The sequence below is a fragment of the Perognathus longimembris genome, chromosome 1 (genome assembly GCF_023159225.1).
Source record: "Perognathus longimembris pacificus isolate PPM17 chromosome 1, ASM2315922v1, whole genome shotgun sequence".
Lineage (NCBI taxonomy): Eukaryota > Metazoa > Chordata > Mammalia > Rodentia > Heteromyidae > Perognathus > Perognathus longimembris.
This window is the reverse complement of record NC_063161.1, coordinates 76,685,024-76,702,669: the sequence shown is the minus strand read 5'-3', so window position 1 is coordinate 76,702,669 and position 17,646 is coordinate 76,685,024. Positions and strand designations below refer to the sequence as shown.

Below are 17,646 nucleotides of genomic sequence, written 5' to 3'. Positions count from 1 at the left end.
TCCATCCTTAGGCCTACAGGAAGGGCATCGCCAGGACGGCCTGGAGGAGAAGGCTCGTTGGCATGCCCTGGGGGCCTCTCCCCGGCCTCCTGCTCTCAGCGGGGCAGCCCACGGCGTGGATGGACCGCCAGAGGACCCAGGCATGACCAGATGCTGACCTGGAAGATGTCTGTCTTCCTCATTGGCACTGCTGGGTTTATGTCCAGTGTGTCAATGGACATGAGAAAGCAACTGCCAGCGCCTTCTCCTCTCCCCTCGTTAGCTGGACCCTGGAGAGCTGTGGCCCCGAGGTCTTCCATGCGAATCCCAGGAAGATGTCTGCTCCCCACCCCCACTCCCGAGGCATGGGTCAGCGGCAGCACACAGTAGAAGTCACGGGCTTTTTATGGATTGTCAATATTTAAACACCTTGCTGGGCCCTGGGGGCTCTGGATCTCAGCTGTCATCTATTTCAGGCCTCATTACACAGAACATTAAATGCTGTAACTTCTCATTTTCTCCATAGAAGCTCTCCAGAAAGACAATCCACAGGCAGGGGAGTGGCTTAGGGAAGGTGTTAGGGGCCCAGGTTATCAGGAAGAATAATGCCCCCCACAAGGTACTGTGCCAAGTCCCCTGTGGGTGCCCAGGGGGCAGAGTCACATGGAGTTGAGAGACACCCCCCCCCCCATGGTCCACGTGTTCTTCATGATCTAGCGTTACCCCACCCAGACCTGGCCTTCTGGAGACGGCTCGCACACGGGTGCCAGCCGGCTACCAAACATGGCCCTGGCATTGGAGCTCAAGCATCCACAGTGAGCTCCCCCTCTTCGGTTTCTGTCCTCATTTTCACCCCTGCAGAGTCTTTTGGAGAGCCCCTTGGCTGCCATATCCAGGAGCCATAAACCTAAGCAGTAGCAGTAATCTGGCCAAGACACAGCCATCTTGTTCCTGGAGACAGTGGCCGCTGGGTGTGGCCCAACATGTGGCCATTGCCTTCTCCCAAGGTGGCTAGCCCGCACTCTCCTTCCTCTTCCTCTGGCTATCTGTATGTAAGCCATCCCACAATCCTGTTGCCACAGCTGTCCCAAAGGCAATGGCGGCTATGCAGTGGGCAGATGAGGGTGATTTATTTACGCAAATGCTTCTGAGGCATTTTACTGTGTAGATCAGGGAACCTAATTTACATATTTACACAATAGACTGGAATGGCACTAAAGGAACTATAAATATACTTTCCTCTCCAGAGCAGCCATGAAACACATATTTAGGACGCATGTGAGGCAGGAGAACATTGCATTGCTTTTTTCGCAGATGATGCCGTTCAGGCTCGAAGTGAGGGATTGGGCCTGTCTGCCGCCGGTCCTTCTGGGAGTATGTGCAGTCCCTCCCACTCATTCTGCTCATTTCCAGTCTTTGGCATTTTCAATGGAAGTAGGAAGGAAATCAGTATTTTCTAAGCAGGCATGGTGGTACATACCTATAATCTCAGTACTCAGGAGGCAGAAGAAAGAGAATCAAGAGCTTGAGCCTAGACCGGGTGCATGGAGACTGTCTTTCAAAAAAGAAAAAAAAGAAAGGGTTGGGAGTGTGGCTTAATGGGAGAGTGCTTGCCTAGCCTGCATGAAGCCCTGGGTTCGATTCCTCAGTACCACATACACAGAAAAAGCCAGAAGTGGCACTGTCGCTCAAGTGGTAAAGTGCTAGCCTTGAGCCAAAGAAGCTTAGGAACAGTGCCTAGGCCCTGAGTTCAAGCCCCAGGACTGGCAAAAAAAAAATTTTTTTTTGAAAAAAGAAAGAATAAAATTAGCATTTCCCACCCCCCAGCCCACACCTTCTAAAGACTTAATATTCACAAAAGATCCCAAGTCAACAGCTTTGGCAGGTGAACCACAGCCAAGGCTTCGCCTCAAGCCACTGCCCTTGCTGGGCTCTTGCTTTTCTCCTGGCCATGTCTGTGGCCTGTGTCAGCCTGGGAGACCCACTGCTCCCTGGGACAGATCCCCTTCCTGCATTGCAGGCTGCCTCTTACCTTGAACGCGAACCAGATAGAAGACATTTTTATTAGCAGCTGCATTTAGCCCTCGTGGTTAAGCTTCTCCTGTTCCACTTAAATTCCTAGCCTAGCTTGGCCATTTATACAAAGAGAAATAGCAGCATTTAAGAAATAAACAGCTGACAGCCTTCCATTTGCTCAGAGCTGCAGGCTGACAGTCAGGTTGTTGGCTGTGTGAGTTAGCGGAACCAGGAATCTCGGGCAGTGAATGACAGTTTCATTCAGCATGGAGACCCTGTTTAATTATCCGTGAAATCAAACTTTTGTATTGGCATGGAGTGTGCCCTGATACCTGCGGCGTGCAGCTCGGTCCTGGGCATTGGGGGGGACTCATCCAGCAACCCCCCCCCCACACACACACCAAACCTGTGCTCTGGGGTCTGTCTCAGTTCAGGAAAGAGGTGATTGTGACTCCGGGCTTGTCAGGACAGAGTCTGCGAGCAGATATGCCTCTCCTGTTGGAGCATGGAGATGCTAGAGGGAGAGGAAAGCTGACTCATGCTGCCCACTGCCAGCCAGACTGCTCTCCAGTAGCAAAGCCTGTTTGTAGCAGAAGAGATGTCTGTGTTTAGATGGCTTCCCTCCCAGGCTGCAGTGACCGTGGCCCTCACCGAGGAATGTTTGCAAAGTCTTCCTTTCTGTGGCTCCCCAGCTTTCTGCAGACCTCAGGCGGGATTTCTCCCACAGCAACTCCGTAACAGAAGTCAGAGAAAGTGCTCCTTTCAGAGGTCAGGAAGGAAGAGATGGAACTCAAGCTCATTGCACATTGCATGGACCTCCTGACTTCCCAGAGCATTCAGAGGACATTAGTCCAGCCTGGAGTTGAACCTCGGCCTGGGAAGTTTAAAGATCAGACACCAGGAATCAACCAGTCACCCAGGATCGGTCGCCCAGGGATCACCCAAAGATCATTCAGGGATTGTCTTCTAGGATCAGTCACTCAGGAATCAGTCATTCAGTGACCACTCATCTAGGGATCTAAGGATTAATTATCAGAAGATCAACCACCAAGGAATCGGTTATCCAGAGATCAGTCAGCCTGGGATCAGTCACCCAGGGATCACCCAGGAATCGGTCATCCGTGATCAATCACTTAGGACAATCATTGAGGGATCTGTCACCCAGGGGTCACCTGGAGATCATCCATCCATGGATAGTCACTCAGAAATCGATCATCCAGGGATCTGTCACCCAGGGATCAACCATCCAGAAAGCAGTCAGCCAGGGATCAATCACAAAAGGATGAATCAGCCACCCAGGCTTCACCTGGGGACCTGACTCTGCAGGGCAGGGATTGTGCACTTTCAGCCCAGTCCTGGCTCCCTGGGGTGGTGGTTCCCTCGGGGTGGTGATGCCAGAGGTAGCCACGCAGAGATGGAAAGTAGGCTGTGCTCCCTGAGTGTCCACAGGGCGGGGTCTCCTGACCCCCCGGCCATCACTGGATGCTCAGGAGGCGTTTTTTTCTCTTGTGGAAGAGACATGGTCCTGCTGCCCTCCCAGTGTTGATTGAGATGGAAGGTCCAGGCACTGGGGAATCTTCCTGGTGCGTGCAAAATCAGTTGCACAAATCTCATTATTGCTAATAGTTCTGTAATGTTATTTTTCCTGCTAATTTGTAGAGATACTTTTCTCCCTCATTGATTTATTGAGATATTTAACAGCATATAATACAAATGAGAAAAACACAATCCACAGTTGAGAAACAGAGCGCATACTCTGGCAGCTGCCACGTTTTTTTTTTCCCTTGCCCACTCGTGATCGTGGTGTAAATATTGCTATGGATAAATAGCCCAGTGAATTACAACTGGAGTATAAAATGCTGAATATGCTAATTTGGGGAAGCCAGAATTAAGCGGAATAAAAATGTGAACATTTTCTTCTGTTAACTCAGAAAGAAATGATCTTGGTATGACTTTGCCCTTCCATTTTTGAGTGCAAGTGGATTGCCAAATAAATCGTTCGGTGTTAAGATTCTATATCAATATTTTAAAATGTTTTTATTTTTTTTAAAAAAAGCACCCAGTTCCTGGAACTATGACAGGGTGCTTAAAATAAAATGTGGCCTTCAGGGGGTGGTGGAGGAAGGGGGAGTCACCCCCGCCCTCCAGCAGGAAAGCATTAGAGAAGCGGATACTACATTCCCCACAGAGCCCCAGACCTCTCCACTGGGAGAATCTTCTAGACTCTGGGTGCCTCATTTCAGTGGGTGTAAGCAACGCCCAGTTTGCAAGTCAGTGTTTTTGTCTTTAGGCTTTTATAGCATTAAATTATCTTTTTGTTTTCTTTCCTTTTTTTTTTTTTTTTTTTGGTCAGTTGTGAGGCTTGAGCTCTGGGCCTGGGCACTGTCCCTGAGCTCTTTTGCTCAAGGCTAGCTCTCTACCATTTGAGCCATAGCAGCACTTCCTGTTCTTGAGTGGTTAATTGGAGATAAGAGTCTCATGGACTTTCTTGTCTGGGCTGGCTTCAAACCATGATCCTCAGATCTCAGCCTCTTGAGTAGCTAGGATGATAGGTGTGAGACACCATCATCTGGCATTAAATTACATCTTTTTTTTTTTTTTGCTGCTCAACATCTTTGTCCATAAAAGAAATGAAAATTAAAACAACATTGAGATTCCACTTCACCCCAGTTAGGATGGCCATTATCAGGAAAACTACTAACAGCAAATTATCTTTTTCAAAAAGGAAAAAAAAAACACTCCATAATTGCTTCAACATTTAAAGCCCTCAAAACAATGACGTGTTCATTTGTGGTAAGCACTAAAATAAAATGATAGTCGTCACTGCTTACTGAGACCCCGAGAGAGACCATGGAATATATGATTGGTGGGTGGATGGATGGGTAGGTAGATGATAGATGCAGGATGAGTGAGTGGATGGATGGATGGGTGGATGGATAAATGAATGGGTGAGTAGGTGGGTGGGTGGATGTGTACGTGGATAGGTAGATAGGTAGATGGTTGAACTGATGGATGAGATGGGAACTGGTGGCTCACACCTGTCATCCTAACTACTCAGGAGGCTGAGATATAAAGGTCAAGGTTCAAAGCCAACCTGGGCAAGAAAATCCATAAGACTCTTATCTCCAGTTAACCAATAAAAAGTCGGAAATGGAGCTGTAACTCAAGCAGCAGAACACCAGCCTTCAGCAAGAGCTAAGGGATTACCGCCCAGGCCCTTAGTTCAAGCCTCAATACTGGTGTGCGTGTACACACACGCACATGCACGTGTGCACACACACACAAAGTGGATAAATGAATGGATTGGAAGATAGAAAGGAGGAAGGGATGGAGGGTGGAGAGAGGAAGAGTGAACTCTTAAAATACTCAAGAGCCTTATGTGACTATGAGGAGAAGCAAAGGGGCATGCATGCCAGCCTGTTCCCAGTGTTCTTATGTAAAAGTCACGTACAGAGACATACACCACTTCAACAGCCAGTCAGTGTGCAAACCTTAGTTTTTTAGGTCGGGGGAAGCACTTTTAGGTTATGACTTGCTGCTTTGATGTTAATCCTAGTGATGGGTGTCTTGATGAGAAATGAGTATAAGTGTAAATATTTTGACTTCATTCATCAGCGTTCTTCCTCTCTGCCTGCACCTTTAAAATCATTCACATTTACTCCATTACCCTATGCCTATAAGGACTTCCGTCAGGGTGAACTCTTAAGTCTTTTTCAAATAGCGTCTTCCACGGGGCAAATTTCCTCCTGTTTACAATAGACTTACCTGTCCCAGCGCTCAGGCTGAGGTGTGGGATCCGAGGCTTTCACATCGCCCTCAGAGCCCCATAAAGCTGTCAGCGCATGCTCATGCATATTCAGATGGCTCTTCCTCCCCACCTCTCCTGCTTTTGAAAGTATCACGTACCTGTGACTATAAAAGAAAATATAATTTGTGAAGGATTGCTACTTCAAATGAACACTTTGGGCTCAGAGCCTACCTTTTAGCAAACAGCCTCCTCAGGGAGTACATTTATACTTGATTTTACAAACACTCCTGTCGTGCTTACTATGTGTGAACCACTGCTGTAAGCACTATGTAAACAAAAGTCGTGTTTAATCCTCAAAGCAAGCCTACAGTATAGATGCTTCGTTATCGCCACGCTGCAGGTGAGACACAGAGTGGCTGAGGATGCTGCCTGAGATCACACAGCTCATGAGCAAATAGGTCCTGCACACCAGGGCTGTATAGCTCTATTCTGTCTGGTCTTTGATTTTGTTGTTGATGATGATGGTGTTATTTGTTTGCTCTAGGGACCTCATCTAAGTAGAGTCACACAATGTGTAGCCTTCTGTGACAGGTTTATTTCTCTTAGCACATGTCTTCAGGGCTCATCCATACTGTGAGAGGTCAAGATCAAAATGTCCTTCCTTTATAAGCCTATGTCATATTCCTTTGTGGGCATACTCCATGTTTTTGTTTGTCCATCCGTGAACACTTAGATTGTTTCCACCTCAACTATTATGAAAAATGATGCTAGGTACATAAGTGTGCAAGTATGTGTTTAAAATTATATATATGGGGGCTGGGAATATGGCCTAGTGGCAAGAGTGCTTGCCTCGTATACTTGAAGCCCTGGGTTCGATTCCCCAGCACCACATATACAGAAAATGGCCAGGAGTGGCGCTGTGACTCAAGTGGCAGAGTGCTAGCCTTGAGCAAAAAGAAGCCAGGGACAGTGCTCAGGCCCTGAGTCCAAGGCCCAGGACTGGCAAAAAAAAAAAAACATTAAAAAAAAAAACATTAAAAAAATAAAATTATATATATGTATATACGCACATATACATCTTCAAATTCATGCTTGTATTTGGTAGCATCTGAGCATCCAATAAATTATGGCTGAAGTCAATAATCCAGTGTGTATCCTACAAGATTACAGAGAGTGAGGAAAGGGGTGGGGGGGGAGTGGCGATGTTGACAGGGGAGGCATTGATCAAAATAGAGTATTCATAAACTGCTTTGTTAAATGGCAACTCCTTTGTGCAGCTACTTAAATACAATTAAAATAATAAAATAAAATAAAAAAGATAATTATGGCTGAGCCAGGTGCCAGTAGGTCATAACTATAATCGTAGCTGCTCAGAAGGTGGTGCTCTGAGAATCAAGGTTCAGAGCCAGCCTGGGCAGGAAAATCTGTGAGATCTTATCTCTAGTTAACAACTAAGAAACTAGAAGTGCAGATGTGGCTCAAGTGAGTGTCAGTCTTGAGAAGAAAAAAATATCTCAGAGTGAGAGTGGGAGGCCTTGAATTCAATCCCAGTACCAGCACAAGACAAGGAAGTCAGGGGGAGGGAGGGAAGGGAGAGAAGAAGAGAGAGAGGAAGGGTGGGAAGAAGAGAGAGAGGGAAGGAGGGAGGACTATTCCTGCTGAGTGCAGTAGCCACACCCATTATCCCAGTACTTTGGGAGACTGAGGCAGAAGGACTGTAGTCCCAGGCCAGCCTGGGCAATACAGTGAGACCCTGCCTCAAAAAATGAAGGTGGATGCAAGCTCCAGGTGGCGGGGCTGGCATCTGGGGGAGAAAGCGGGTTGACCTCCAATGCCCTTTCCTTGCAGATGAAGGCTTGTGGGACATGTTTGTGAAGGACATTCCCCAGAGCACTACTTCCTACACCGTCGGCCTGGACAAGCTCCGGCAAGGGATAACCTACGAGTTTCGGGTGGTGGCCGTGAACAAGGCAGGCTACGGGGAGCCCAGCAGCCCCTCCACAGCGGTGTCAGGTATGGCCCTTCCAGGGCACTGGAGGGGAACAGCCCTTTTTTTCCATAGGAAAAAGGGGTAATTATACTCATGCATCCATCCACCCACCCATCCATCCATCCACTCATCCCTCCCCCTACCCATCTGTCCACTCATCCATCCATCCACCCATCCATCCACACATTCATCAGTTCACACATCCATCCACCTATCCATCCATTCATCTACCCATCCATCCACCCACCCACTCATCTATCCATCCATCCATTTATCCATCCACCATCTACTCATCCATTCATCCACTCATCCATCCATCCATTTATCCATTGCCATCTACTCATCTATGTATCCATTCATTCATGCATTCATGCATTGGTCCATCAGTGAGAGGAGAGGGCAGGTGCTGAGCTTTGGCCAGGCCCTCCCCAGTCTCTGAGCCTCTGGGGAAACAACACAGAGGTATGGTTACGGATCTCTGCACTGCAGAACCAGTGCAGGGAAAGAAGTCAGATTCCAGAGCCACCACGAGTCTCCTGTGATGACTCTCACAGGCAGAACAGAAGTCCTTGCCACCTAGATCTTTATTTCACTCTAGATCTTTATTTTATGAGGCATGTGCCAGAGCTGGCAGGGACAGTGTGCAGCCAGCATTGGGAAGACAGTGGTCCAGTGAGCAGAGCCCCAGAGCGAGCATGACTTTGGAGATGCAAGCATTGCCCCGGGCCCCCTTGTTGTATTGGGCCTTCTGAGAATGGTGGAGGAGTCCAGAGACCAGCTGTCTGGGGCTTGGGTGGAGGTAGACAAGGTGGACAAAACAGTTGTGTCTCTTTGCTAAGCCTTTCTTCTGAAATCCTTGCTCACCCCAAGACTGCTGACAGCCAGAGCTGTGCTCCAGGTGGAAGCAGGCAGGCTGAGGAGGCCAGCCTGGGGAGGCCAACCCGAGCAGCCTCTGAGTGAAGCCACAGATGCAACCTTGTCCCCAGCAGGCTAGTGAGGAGTGGGACACACAAGCCCAGGAAGCACTCTCTGCAGGATCTCCAAAGGCTTTCTGTGCTTGGTGTGAGGGGACATGGGGAAGGGCAGGAAGGCCTGGAGAGGAAAGAACCGCAGAGAGCAAGCCCTGATCTCCTGGAGAGATACTGGGAGCAGGCATGGTGGGGAGGAGCAGCAAAGCTGGTCACTGGGCCCCAAACAACTGATGAGAGTGAGACACAGGGCCTGGCAGCAGCAAACACCAAGAGGAGTCAGAGTGTGGAGGAAAGGACAACTGGCCCTTCCAGGCCAGTGGCCATGGGAGATGGAGAGCCAGAGGCCTGGCCTCTCCCCCCTCCCCCTTCCCTCCATTGGGAGGATGCCGTGGCCTCTGAGAGGCCGAACTACTCACTGCCCTTGCTGAAATCAGATCAGCCTTCCTCCTTTCCCTGACCGAAGACTGGGGGGAAAGGGTAGGGTCTGAGGGTGATCCCTATAACCTGCTCTAAGAGCACCTTTGGGTTGGGGGGCTGTGAGAAGAGGAACCATGGTCCACTTGAGTTTGTAATAAGTGAGAATTGGAACACATAAAGCTGAGCACCAGTGGCTCACACCTGTAATCCTAGCTACTCAGGAGCTTGAGATCTGAGGGTCACAGTTCAAAGCCAGCCCCGCAGAAAAGTCCATGAAAATCTTTCTCCAATTAAACATCAAAAGGCCAGAGTGGAGCTGTGGCTCAAGTAATAGAGCACCAGCCTTGAGTGAAAAAGCTAAGGGACAGCACCCAGGGACTAAGGGACAGTACCCTGCAAGCCCCAGGAGAGAGGGAGAGAGAGAGAGAGAGAGAGAGAGAGAGAGAAACAGACAGACACAGAGACAGAGAGAGACAGATGAAAGGAGAGGGAAGGGAGAGAGAAAGAAATGAGAGGGAGAGAGGGAAGAAGTAGGGGGAGAGAGAAAAAAGGAGAGGAAGTGGGGGAAGAAGAAGGAAAGAGAGAGAAAAAGAAAGAAAAGAGAGTGACAAAAATAAATGTACTCTTTATCTGACATATGAAACTATAACCCCTCTGTACATCACCTTTATAATAACAATTTAAAAATCTTAAAAAGAAAGAAATGAATCAGCCGGGTGTCAGTGGCTCACTCCTGTAATCCTAGCTACTCAGGAGGCTGAGATCTGAGGGTCATAGTTCAAAGCCAGCTTGGGCAGGAAAGTTCATGAAACTCTTAATTCCAACGAACCACCAGAATCCGGAAATGGCTCTGTGGCTCAAGTGGTAGAGGGCTAGCCTTGAGCTAAAGAGCTCAGGGACAGCACCCAGGCCCTACAACCAAAAAAAAGAAAGGGAGAGAGGGAGGGAAGGGAGAGGGAGGGAAAGTAAGAGAGAGAGAAAGAAAAGAATTAGAAAAAATAATAGCCATACTCATTTACATAGCTTTTTATTAAAAATTTGAACATGCCCCAAAGGGTACAGAATAGGGTCCAGAGCCCCCCAGCACCCATCTCCCCAGTTCACTAGTTGAAGACTCGCCTTATTAGATTCCACATGGAGAAGGCAGGTGAAGCCATTCCAGAGCCACGTGACTGAGTCCACAGGCACAGCCGATGGTGAAGTGGACGGGTGGCCATGTCCCCCTGCAGGGCATCATGCTCTGGCATTTCTCTGAGATCTTGCATCCAGAGCTGCCCAGGCCGCTCTGTCACCCACAGTCCACTTGTTGCAGCCAGTCTCAGGATGCCAGCTGCGCCACGGGGGTCCTGCCCTGTGCTGAGCAGCCCACAGGACAGACCCACAGCCAAGCCCGTTTCTGTGCCCTGGGGGAGGGGGGGGGGCGGGAGTGGAGCAGCAGCTGGGATGTGTCGGCCTTATTAGATGAAGTTTGGAAGACACAGCCTGAAAACCCACTTCGGTCTTCTAGATTCAAAATACTATCATTGTCTAAGAACCCTGTGGTGTAACATTATCCAAAGCCAATTTTCCCCGTGTCCCGGGGCGCTCATATGCTTTATCCATCCGGTGAGATGGTTAACACCAGGTAGATGCGGTTTCTGTGGTTTGGGCAGCTGGAAGCCACCCCTGGGCTCTGCCTGTAAGAGGCTCTGGGGCTGAGGGCCCCCCTCCCCACACCAGAACCAGCTCCCCCATTGGGAAGCTCCTGAAAAGCACAGAGGGGACCCCAGGGCTACTGGGTACCCACTGAGAAGCTATTTCCCATTTTCCTGTTCCTACTAAAGAGAATAAAAGGAAAGGAAGGGTCTGCTTTTGCCAAAGCAGCTTTTACATGAAACCTTTTCCTCAACTCAGTTTTGCTGAAGGCACAAAATAAAGCACAGCTCTGCCTCTAAAGGAGTTCTGGTCTGGTAGAGGGGCTGACAGGCAGACAGCGGATAGACCAGGGAGTGTAGTGACAACAGGAGCTAGATGGGACCCCAGGGCCTCGAGGGTGGTACACACCTATAACCCCAGCTACTCAGGAGGCAGAAGATAGGAGGATTGCAATCTGAGACCAGCTCAAACAAAAGCTTGAGATCCTATGGGGAAAGCAAACTGAAGCAAAGAAAAAGACATGATGTGGCTCAAATAACAGGCTGCTCACCTACTTGACACAGAGCCTTGAGTTCAATCCCCAGCCCTGCAAAAGAATGGGGTGGGGAAGGAGCTCTGCCTTTGCCCCATCACTAGGGAGGAGGCCTTGGAAGATGCTTCGAGCAGCCATTGTTTCCTCAGCATCTGCCACCCTGGGGTGGCGCAGAGTGGTTGAGGACACAGGAGAGAGCGGGAGCGTTGGGTGTCTGTGGTGTGGGTAAGTGGTGAAGGTGGGTGGGCACACAGTCTGGCTGGGGAAGCCCCAGGAGGCTCCCGTCATCCCAGGCATGATGCCAAGGGAAAGGCAAGGCCAGGCCCCGGATCTATAGGTCTCCAGGCCCAGAGGAGGCCTGAGCTGATGGTGTAGAAAACGTTGGAGGTGGGGAGGGGAATGGCTGCGGCCGCATCCCCAGCCCCACACAGCCTGTGTGTGGCTGTTCCCACAGCTCAAGTGGAAGCCCCGTTCTACGAGGAGTGGTGGTTCCTGCTGGTGATGGCGCTGTCCAGCCTGCTCATCATCCTGCTTGTGGTGTTTGCCCTGGTCCTGCACGGGCAGCACAAGAAGTACAAGAACTGCAGCGCAGGTATGGCGGCCTCTGCACTGGCCCTCGCGGGGCTTGACACCTGCTTTTCTCTCCCCTGGATTACCAGTGTCGCCATTTGCTTGTCTGGGGAAAGGAAACCAAGGCCATGGGTGTTCCTCCTGGAAGACACCCTTCCTCCTGGAAGAGCCAAACAGCCGGAGAGCCACTGAGCCGGTGCCTGCCGGACACCCGCACCTTAGCTGTGGGCCTTGGAGTCCCTCAAATCCCTGAGACTCTGGTCCTCCTCCCCATTCCTGCTCAGAGGCACTAGTGTTTTAAACACGATCAGACAGAAGGGGCATCAAACAGATGGAATATCATACCAGCCACTCCGGCGCCAATGCCCCGAGGCCCCTTCCTCGGGTATTTTGGGGTGCCTCATGGAGTGTGGCAGCCCTGTGGTGGGCTCACAGCTCCCCCCCGGCTTGAACCTCCCTTCAGGTCTCCCTGGCCCAGCTCCAGCCCTCGAGGGCCAGTTCACGATGGCCCTCACAGCACCAGCTCCTCACCTGGCAGGGTACGCCAATCATCATGGTTAGGGAAGTGAACAACATGGACACATTCATGTGCTGGTCGGGAGCAGCCAGCCCAGCAGCTACCCCTTGGTGGAGAGCAGACAGGGAAGGTGCGTGAGGAAGCTGAACCCAGGGTCCTGTGGTGTGGCCTTACTCACCATCAAGCACGATTTTTCTCCGGTTTCCAGGTCAATTGGCTGGCTGCCCTCCCCCCCCCCCCCCCCCCCCCCGCTCACTCACTCCACCCCACCCCACCCCCACACACACATTCACCCCACCCCCCACACACAGACCCCACCCCACCCCCCAACACATTCACCACACACACACACCCCACCCCCCCCACACACCCCCACACACATCCCACCTCACCCCACACACACCCCCACCCCCCACACACACATTCACCCCACCACACACACACACCTCACTCACCCCACACACACACACCACCCCCACACACCCCACACACACACATTCACCCCACACCCCATACACACCCCACCCCCTCCCACACACACCCCACACACATTCACCCCACCCCCCACACACACCCCACCCCCACACACACCACACACATTCACCCCACCCCACACACACACCCCACCCCCACACACCCCACACACATTCACCCCACCCCACACACACACCCCACCCCCACACACCCCACACACATTCACCCCACCCCACACACACACCCCACCCCCACACACACCACACACATTCACCCCACCCCACACACACACCCCACCCCCATACACACCCCACCCCACCCCACACACACCTGACCCCACGCCACACATACCCCACCTCCCCACACACACATTCACCCCACCCCCCACACACACCCCACCCCCCACACACACATTCACCCCACACACACCCCACCCCACACCCCCACCAAGGCCCTATGGAAGAAGATTCTGGCCATTCCGGCCCTGTGGGGTGTCAGCAGGCCCCTGAGGTCTCCTACATCCACTGAAGAGTTAACAAAAATGCCTGACCATTCGCTTTGGTGTAATGTTAAGTAATTCATCCCTCAAAGAAAGGATTTATCCTTTTTTTTCCGTATAAATTCACTTCTAACAAGTGTTCATAAAATCAGATTTTATTCCTACGGGATTTGCAATGTATGAATGGCATGTCATTTCGCTGAGTTAATACCATTACAGAATCCTATGTGTGGCGCATAGGAAATCGCCCTGCTTTCCAGCCTCTGTTTCTCCATCTGAGAGGGAAAAAAAACAAACAAACCAGACTTGAAAAGACAGATCTGACCCACAGCTGCCGTCGCCAGCCTCCACCCTGGAGTATTCATTTACCCTCCTAACTGAAACTGAGGAGGGAGCGGGCTGGCCTTCCCATGAGCCCCTGCGGGTCTCTTCCTGTGCATCCTCAGGCCCTTCAGGCTGACTGTGGGTCCCACCTGCCCACGCCCCGCTGCGCACACGCGCACGCGCATGCGCATGCACACACACCATCAGAGTGTGGAGGTGCATGGAGGGGGCTGGGTCCCCAGCACAGTGGACTCTGTCCCAGGGGGGCTGAATGGTAAAGATCGTAGGTCACAAAGCCCCACCCTCCAAGAGCATCTTGCACAAAGGTTCCAAGATGGTGACATGAGGGGAGAACACACCTGTGGGGAGGACACAGAGGGAGGGGCAGTGGGGAAACCAAAAGGGAGCCCTCTGGTCCATTTGGGGTTTTTTTGTTTTCTTTTTCATTGGTTGGGGGCTTGAACTCAGGTCCTGGGTGCTGTCCCTGAGCTCTTTTGCTCAAGGCTAGTGCTCTACCACTTGAGCCACAGTTCCACGTCTGTTTTTGTTTTTTTTTTTGGAGTGGTCAGTTGGAGATAGAAGTCTCACAGGGACTTTCCTGCCCAGGCTGGCTTCGAACTGTGACCCTCAGATCTCAGCCTTCTGAGTAGCTGGGATGACAGGTGTGAGCCACCAGCTGCCACCTTAGAATGTTTTTATATACATATTTGTAAATTACTTCTTTAATAAGCTTACGATTCAGTGGTGGATTCAGGGAGCTATTCCACTGTCTATCTGGAGACATTTATGTCACCATATTCGAAAGGCACCGTTTCTTTACCTGTCACGCCCACATAAATTTGCTTTTTTACTTTCTGTTTTGTTCCATGGCGGTAAGTTTTTCATCTTGAACGTTATTAAGTATTTGACTTCCCTGGTATTTAGTAAGTGTATGCATTCAGATCACATTTTCATAAAATATTGGCAAGGATGCTAGTGTTTGGGGCAAGAGAAACACCGAGCCGGGCACTGTGGTTCACACCTGTAATCCTAGCTACTCAGTAGGCTGAGATCTAAGAATCAAGGTTCAAAGCCAGCCCCAGCAAGAAAGTCAGTGAGACTGTTATCTCCAGTTAACCAGCAAAAAGCTGGATATGGAACTGTGGCTCAAGTGTTGTCAGCCTAGAGCAGAAAAGCTATGGGACAGTGTCCAGGCCCTGAGTTCAAGCCCCAACATGTGTGTGTGCATGGGCATGCACACACACAAACATATACACACATGCTAATGCTGTTATTTTGCTCCACTCCGGCTCTAGGTAAGAGCATCTCCAACATGGAAGAGTCTGTGACCCTGGACAATGGAGGGTTTGCTGCCTTGGAGCTCAACAGTCGCCACCTCAATGTCAAGAGCACCTTCTCCAAGAAGAACGGGACCAGGTAGGAGGCCGTGGCAGGCGGTGGCGGGCTGAGCAAGCTGGGCTGGTGTGGCTAAGGACTGGCCCAGGCTGGCCAGCAGGGCCTCTGACTCCCCTGACTCCATCCCACCCAACCCCACCAGGAACCTTTGGGTCTGATGGAAGATGGCTTCCAAAAGCCCCTGGAACACTTCCAGAGCTGAGGGCGGGGCCCAGACCTCAGAGGCAGTGAGGAATGTAGACAAGAATCATTCACTGGGCCTGGTGGCTGATGCCTATAATCCCAGCACCACAGGGCTCCTGAGGTAGCTCTAGGCCTGACAGACTTTTGTCACAAAGACACGGCAACAGAAAGGGTGCTATTTTCCACCAAAGCTTTACCTCTGTGCCCTTTCATAGTTTCACCAGGAAGGAAAACTTCCCAGGCCCATAACCGTCACCTGCCTTTAGATCCAATTAAACCACCAAAAAGCAGGAAATGGAGCTGTGGATCAGGTAACAGAGCACTAGCCTTGGTGGCGGGGGAGGGGGGAGCTCAAGGACAGCACCCATATCCTGAATTCAAGTCCCTGGAACATCAACAAAAACATTAGCAACACCTCATCTAAAATAAATAAATAAATAAACCCAGTATGTTGGAGCACACTTATAATCTCAGCTACACAGGAAGCTGAGTGAGGTAGGAGGATCACAGTCTAAGGCCACCTGGGGGGGAGGGGGAGCTAAGCAAACGAAAGCAAGAGAAACTAGGAGTGTACAAAATAAAAAAGCAGTCACATAATTGCAACGTCAAGAGGGGTTTGTTACAGAGAGTTTTTTAAATACTACACAGCCCGCTTCCTGCTGCATTGCCCTCTTCTGGCCTCTGAGAAGAGAAGCGCTGAGCCTTAAGGTGCTCGCCCAGGGATGAGCAGTTGTCCTGTTTATTAAGTCTGTTTTAAAAGGGGGGAACTGAGGATCTCAATGCACCAAGAGACTTCTGGCACCACAGAACGCAGGTTGTGTGGCTCAAGGGGCTGTTAAGAAGCCTAACTGGGCATTTTCAAGAGGCAGGTACAAAGTGGGGGTGCAGAGCATGCCGGAAGCTCCGTAAACAGAAAGTGTCCCAGCAAGACTCAGGAGGCTGAGGGTGGAGGACCAGCCTCCAAGGCTTGTCCATCTCTGGACACGAGCCCAGCTCATGAGCATGGCCTGCACTTCCGAGAGCTGAGGACACAGCACGGTGAAGACACAAAGAAACCCCTCCACTCTTCTTGGGCTTTTCATGAAAGTCCCCCTTTCAATGTGGGCCCCTGCACGCGACGAGGAAGGGTGTTGTGCTGAAGGAAGGGCTGCACAGCCATGGAGCACTGAGGGGGTGAGGGTGGGCCAGCACCTCCCGTGTGGCTAGATCACAAATGGAGTCTTTCCTAAAATAATTATTCTCCAGGTAGAAGAAAAGGAGATGCTGGTGACTCATGCTTGTCATCCTTGCTACTCTGTAGGCTGAGAGCTGAGGATCATAGTTCAAAGCCAGCCAGGGGAAGGAAAATCCTTGAGGTTCTTACCTCCAATTAAAAAACTGGAAGTGGAGGGGCTGGGAATGTGGCTTAGCAATCAAGTGCTCGCCTAGCATGCAGGAAGCTCTGGGTTCGATTCCTCAGTTCCACATACACAGAAAAAGCCAGAAGTGGCACTGTGGCTCAAGGTGTAGAATGCTAGCCTTGTGCAAAAAGAAGCCAGGGACCGTGCTCAGGCCCTGAGTTCAAGCCCCAGGACTGGCAAAAAAAAATAGCTGGAAGTGGAAATATGGCTTAAATGGTAGAGCACCAGCCATGAGCAAAGGAAGCTAAGCAAGAGCACAAGGTCCTGAGTTCAAGCCCCCGTATTGGCAGGAAAAAAAAATCCCTTGAACCTTCCCTGGGCCTTTACTGGAGAAACCCCAGCAAATCTGAGGCCAGGCTGGAGCTGTGGCCAGACATGTCCAGCCCCATCCCAGGGAGCCTGCCCCATGCCAGGCTCCGACCTCCACCGTCCCCCTACTAGAGAATGAAGGGTCACCCGTCTGCAGCCCTGCACTTTGACCCTGTGACCCAGGGCCTTTGACCTCCTTTGTCCTCCTGTGACCCAGGGCCGGGCTTCTCCCTGCCCCTGGCTGGGCACTGCTGCTGGGCCCCTGCCCCCCCCGCCAGCCTCCTGCTGTGTCGGAGCTGCAGGGAGGGGGGCGGCTCTGAACCCAGGTCTGTATCACCTAAACCACGCCCCCAGCCTTTTTGCTGTTGGTGTTCCTAAGATGGTCTTGTCCTTTCGCCAGGGCCAGCCTCAGCCATGATCCTCCCACCCCCGCCTCCCGAATAGCCAATAGCGCAGGCCTGCACTGCTGGCATCTTCAAGGCCAGCAGGCCACTCGTGAGCGCAGAGTCACACAGAACAGTGCCACCACAGGAGGGGTGACGGCCCTCCCTCCCGGGACTCATTGGTTAGAGGCAGTCACAGGCCCACACAGCCACACAGCCAGGGCCCTCAAAGGGCCAAAGCCCTAGCCGCTCCCTGGCCCAGCCCCAGGAACTGGACTGCAGAGCCAGAGGCCCGGCCCGGCAC

General features: G+C 51.3%; 1 protein-coding gene across 4 annotated transcripts in view; it reads left to right on the top strand.

Annotated features, from left to right (window-relative positions):
• The window catches only part of Sdk1 (sidekick cell adhesion molecule 1), a 788,311-nt gene that overhangs the window by 749,968 nt on the left and 20,697 nt on the right, over positions 1-17,646 (top strand). For all 4 annotated transcript variants that reach the window (XM_048330089.1, XM_048330099.1, XM_048330108.1 and 1 more), the window contains 3 exons: positions 7,592-7,756; positions 11,743-11,880; positions 14,968-15,088. In XM_048330089.1, coding sequence (XP_048186046.1) covers positions 7,592-7,756; positions 11,743-11,880; positions 14,968-15,088 — 424 coding nt within the window. The remainder of the gene's footprint in view (positions 1-7,591; positions 7,757-11,742; positions 11,881-14,967; positions 15,089-17,646) is intronic.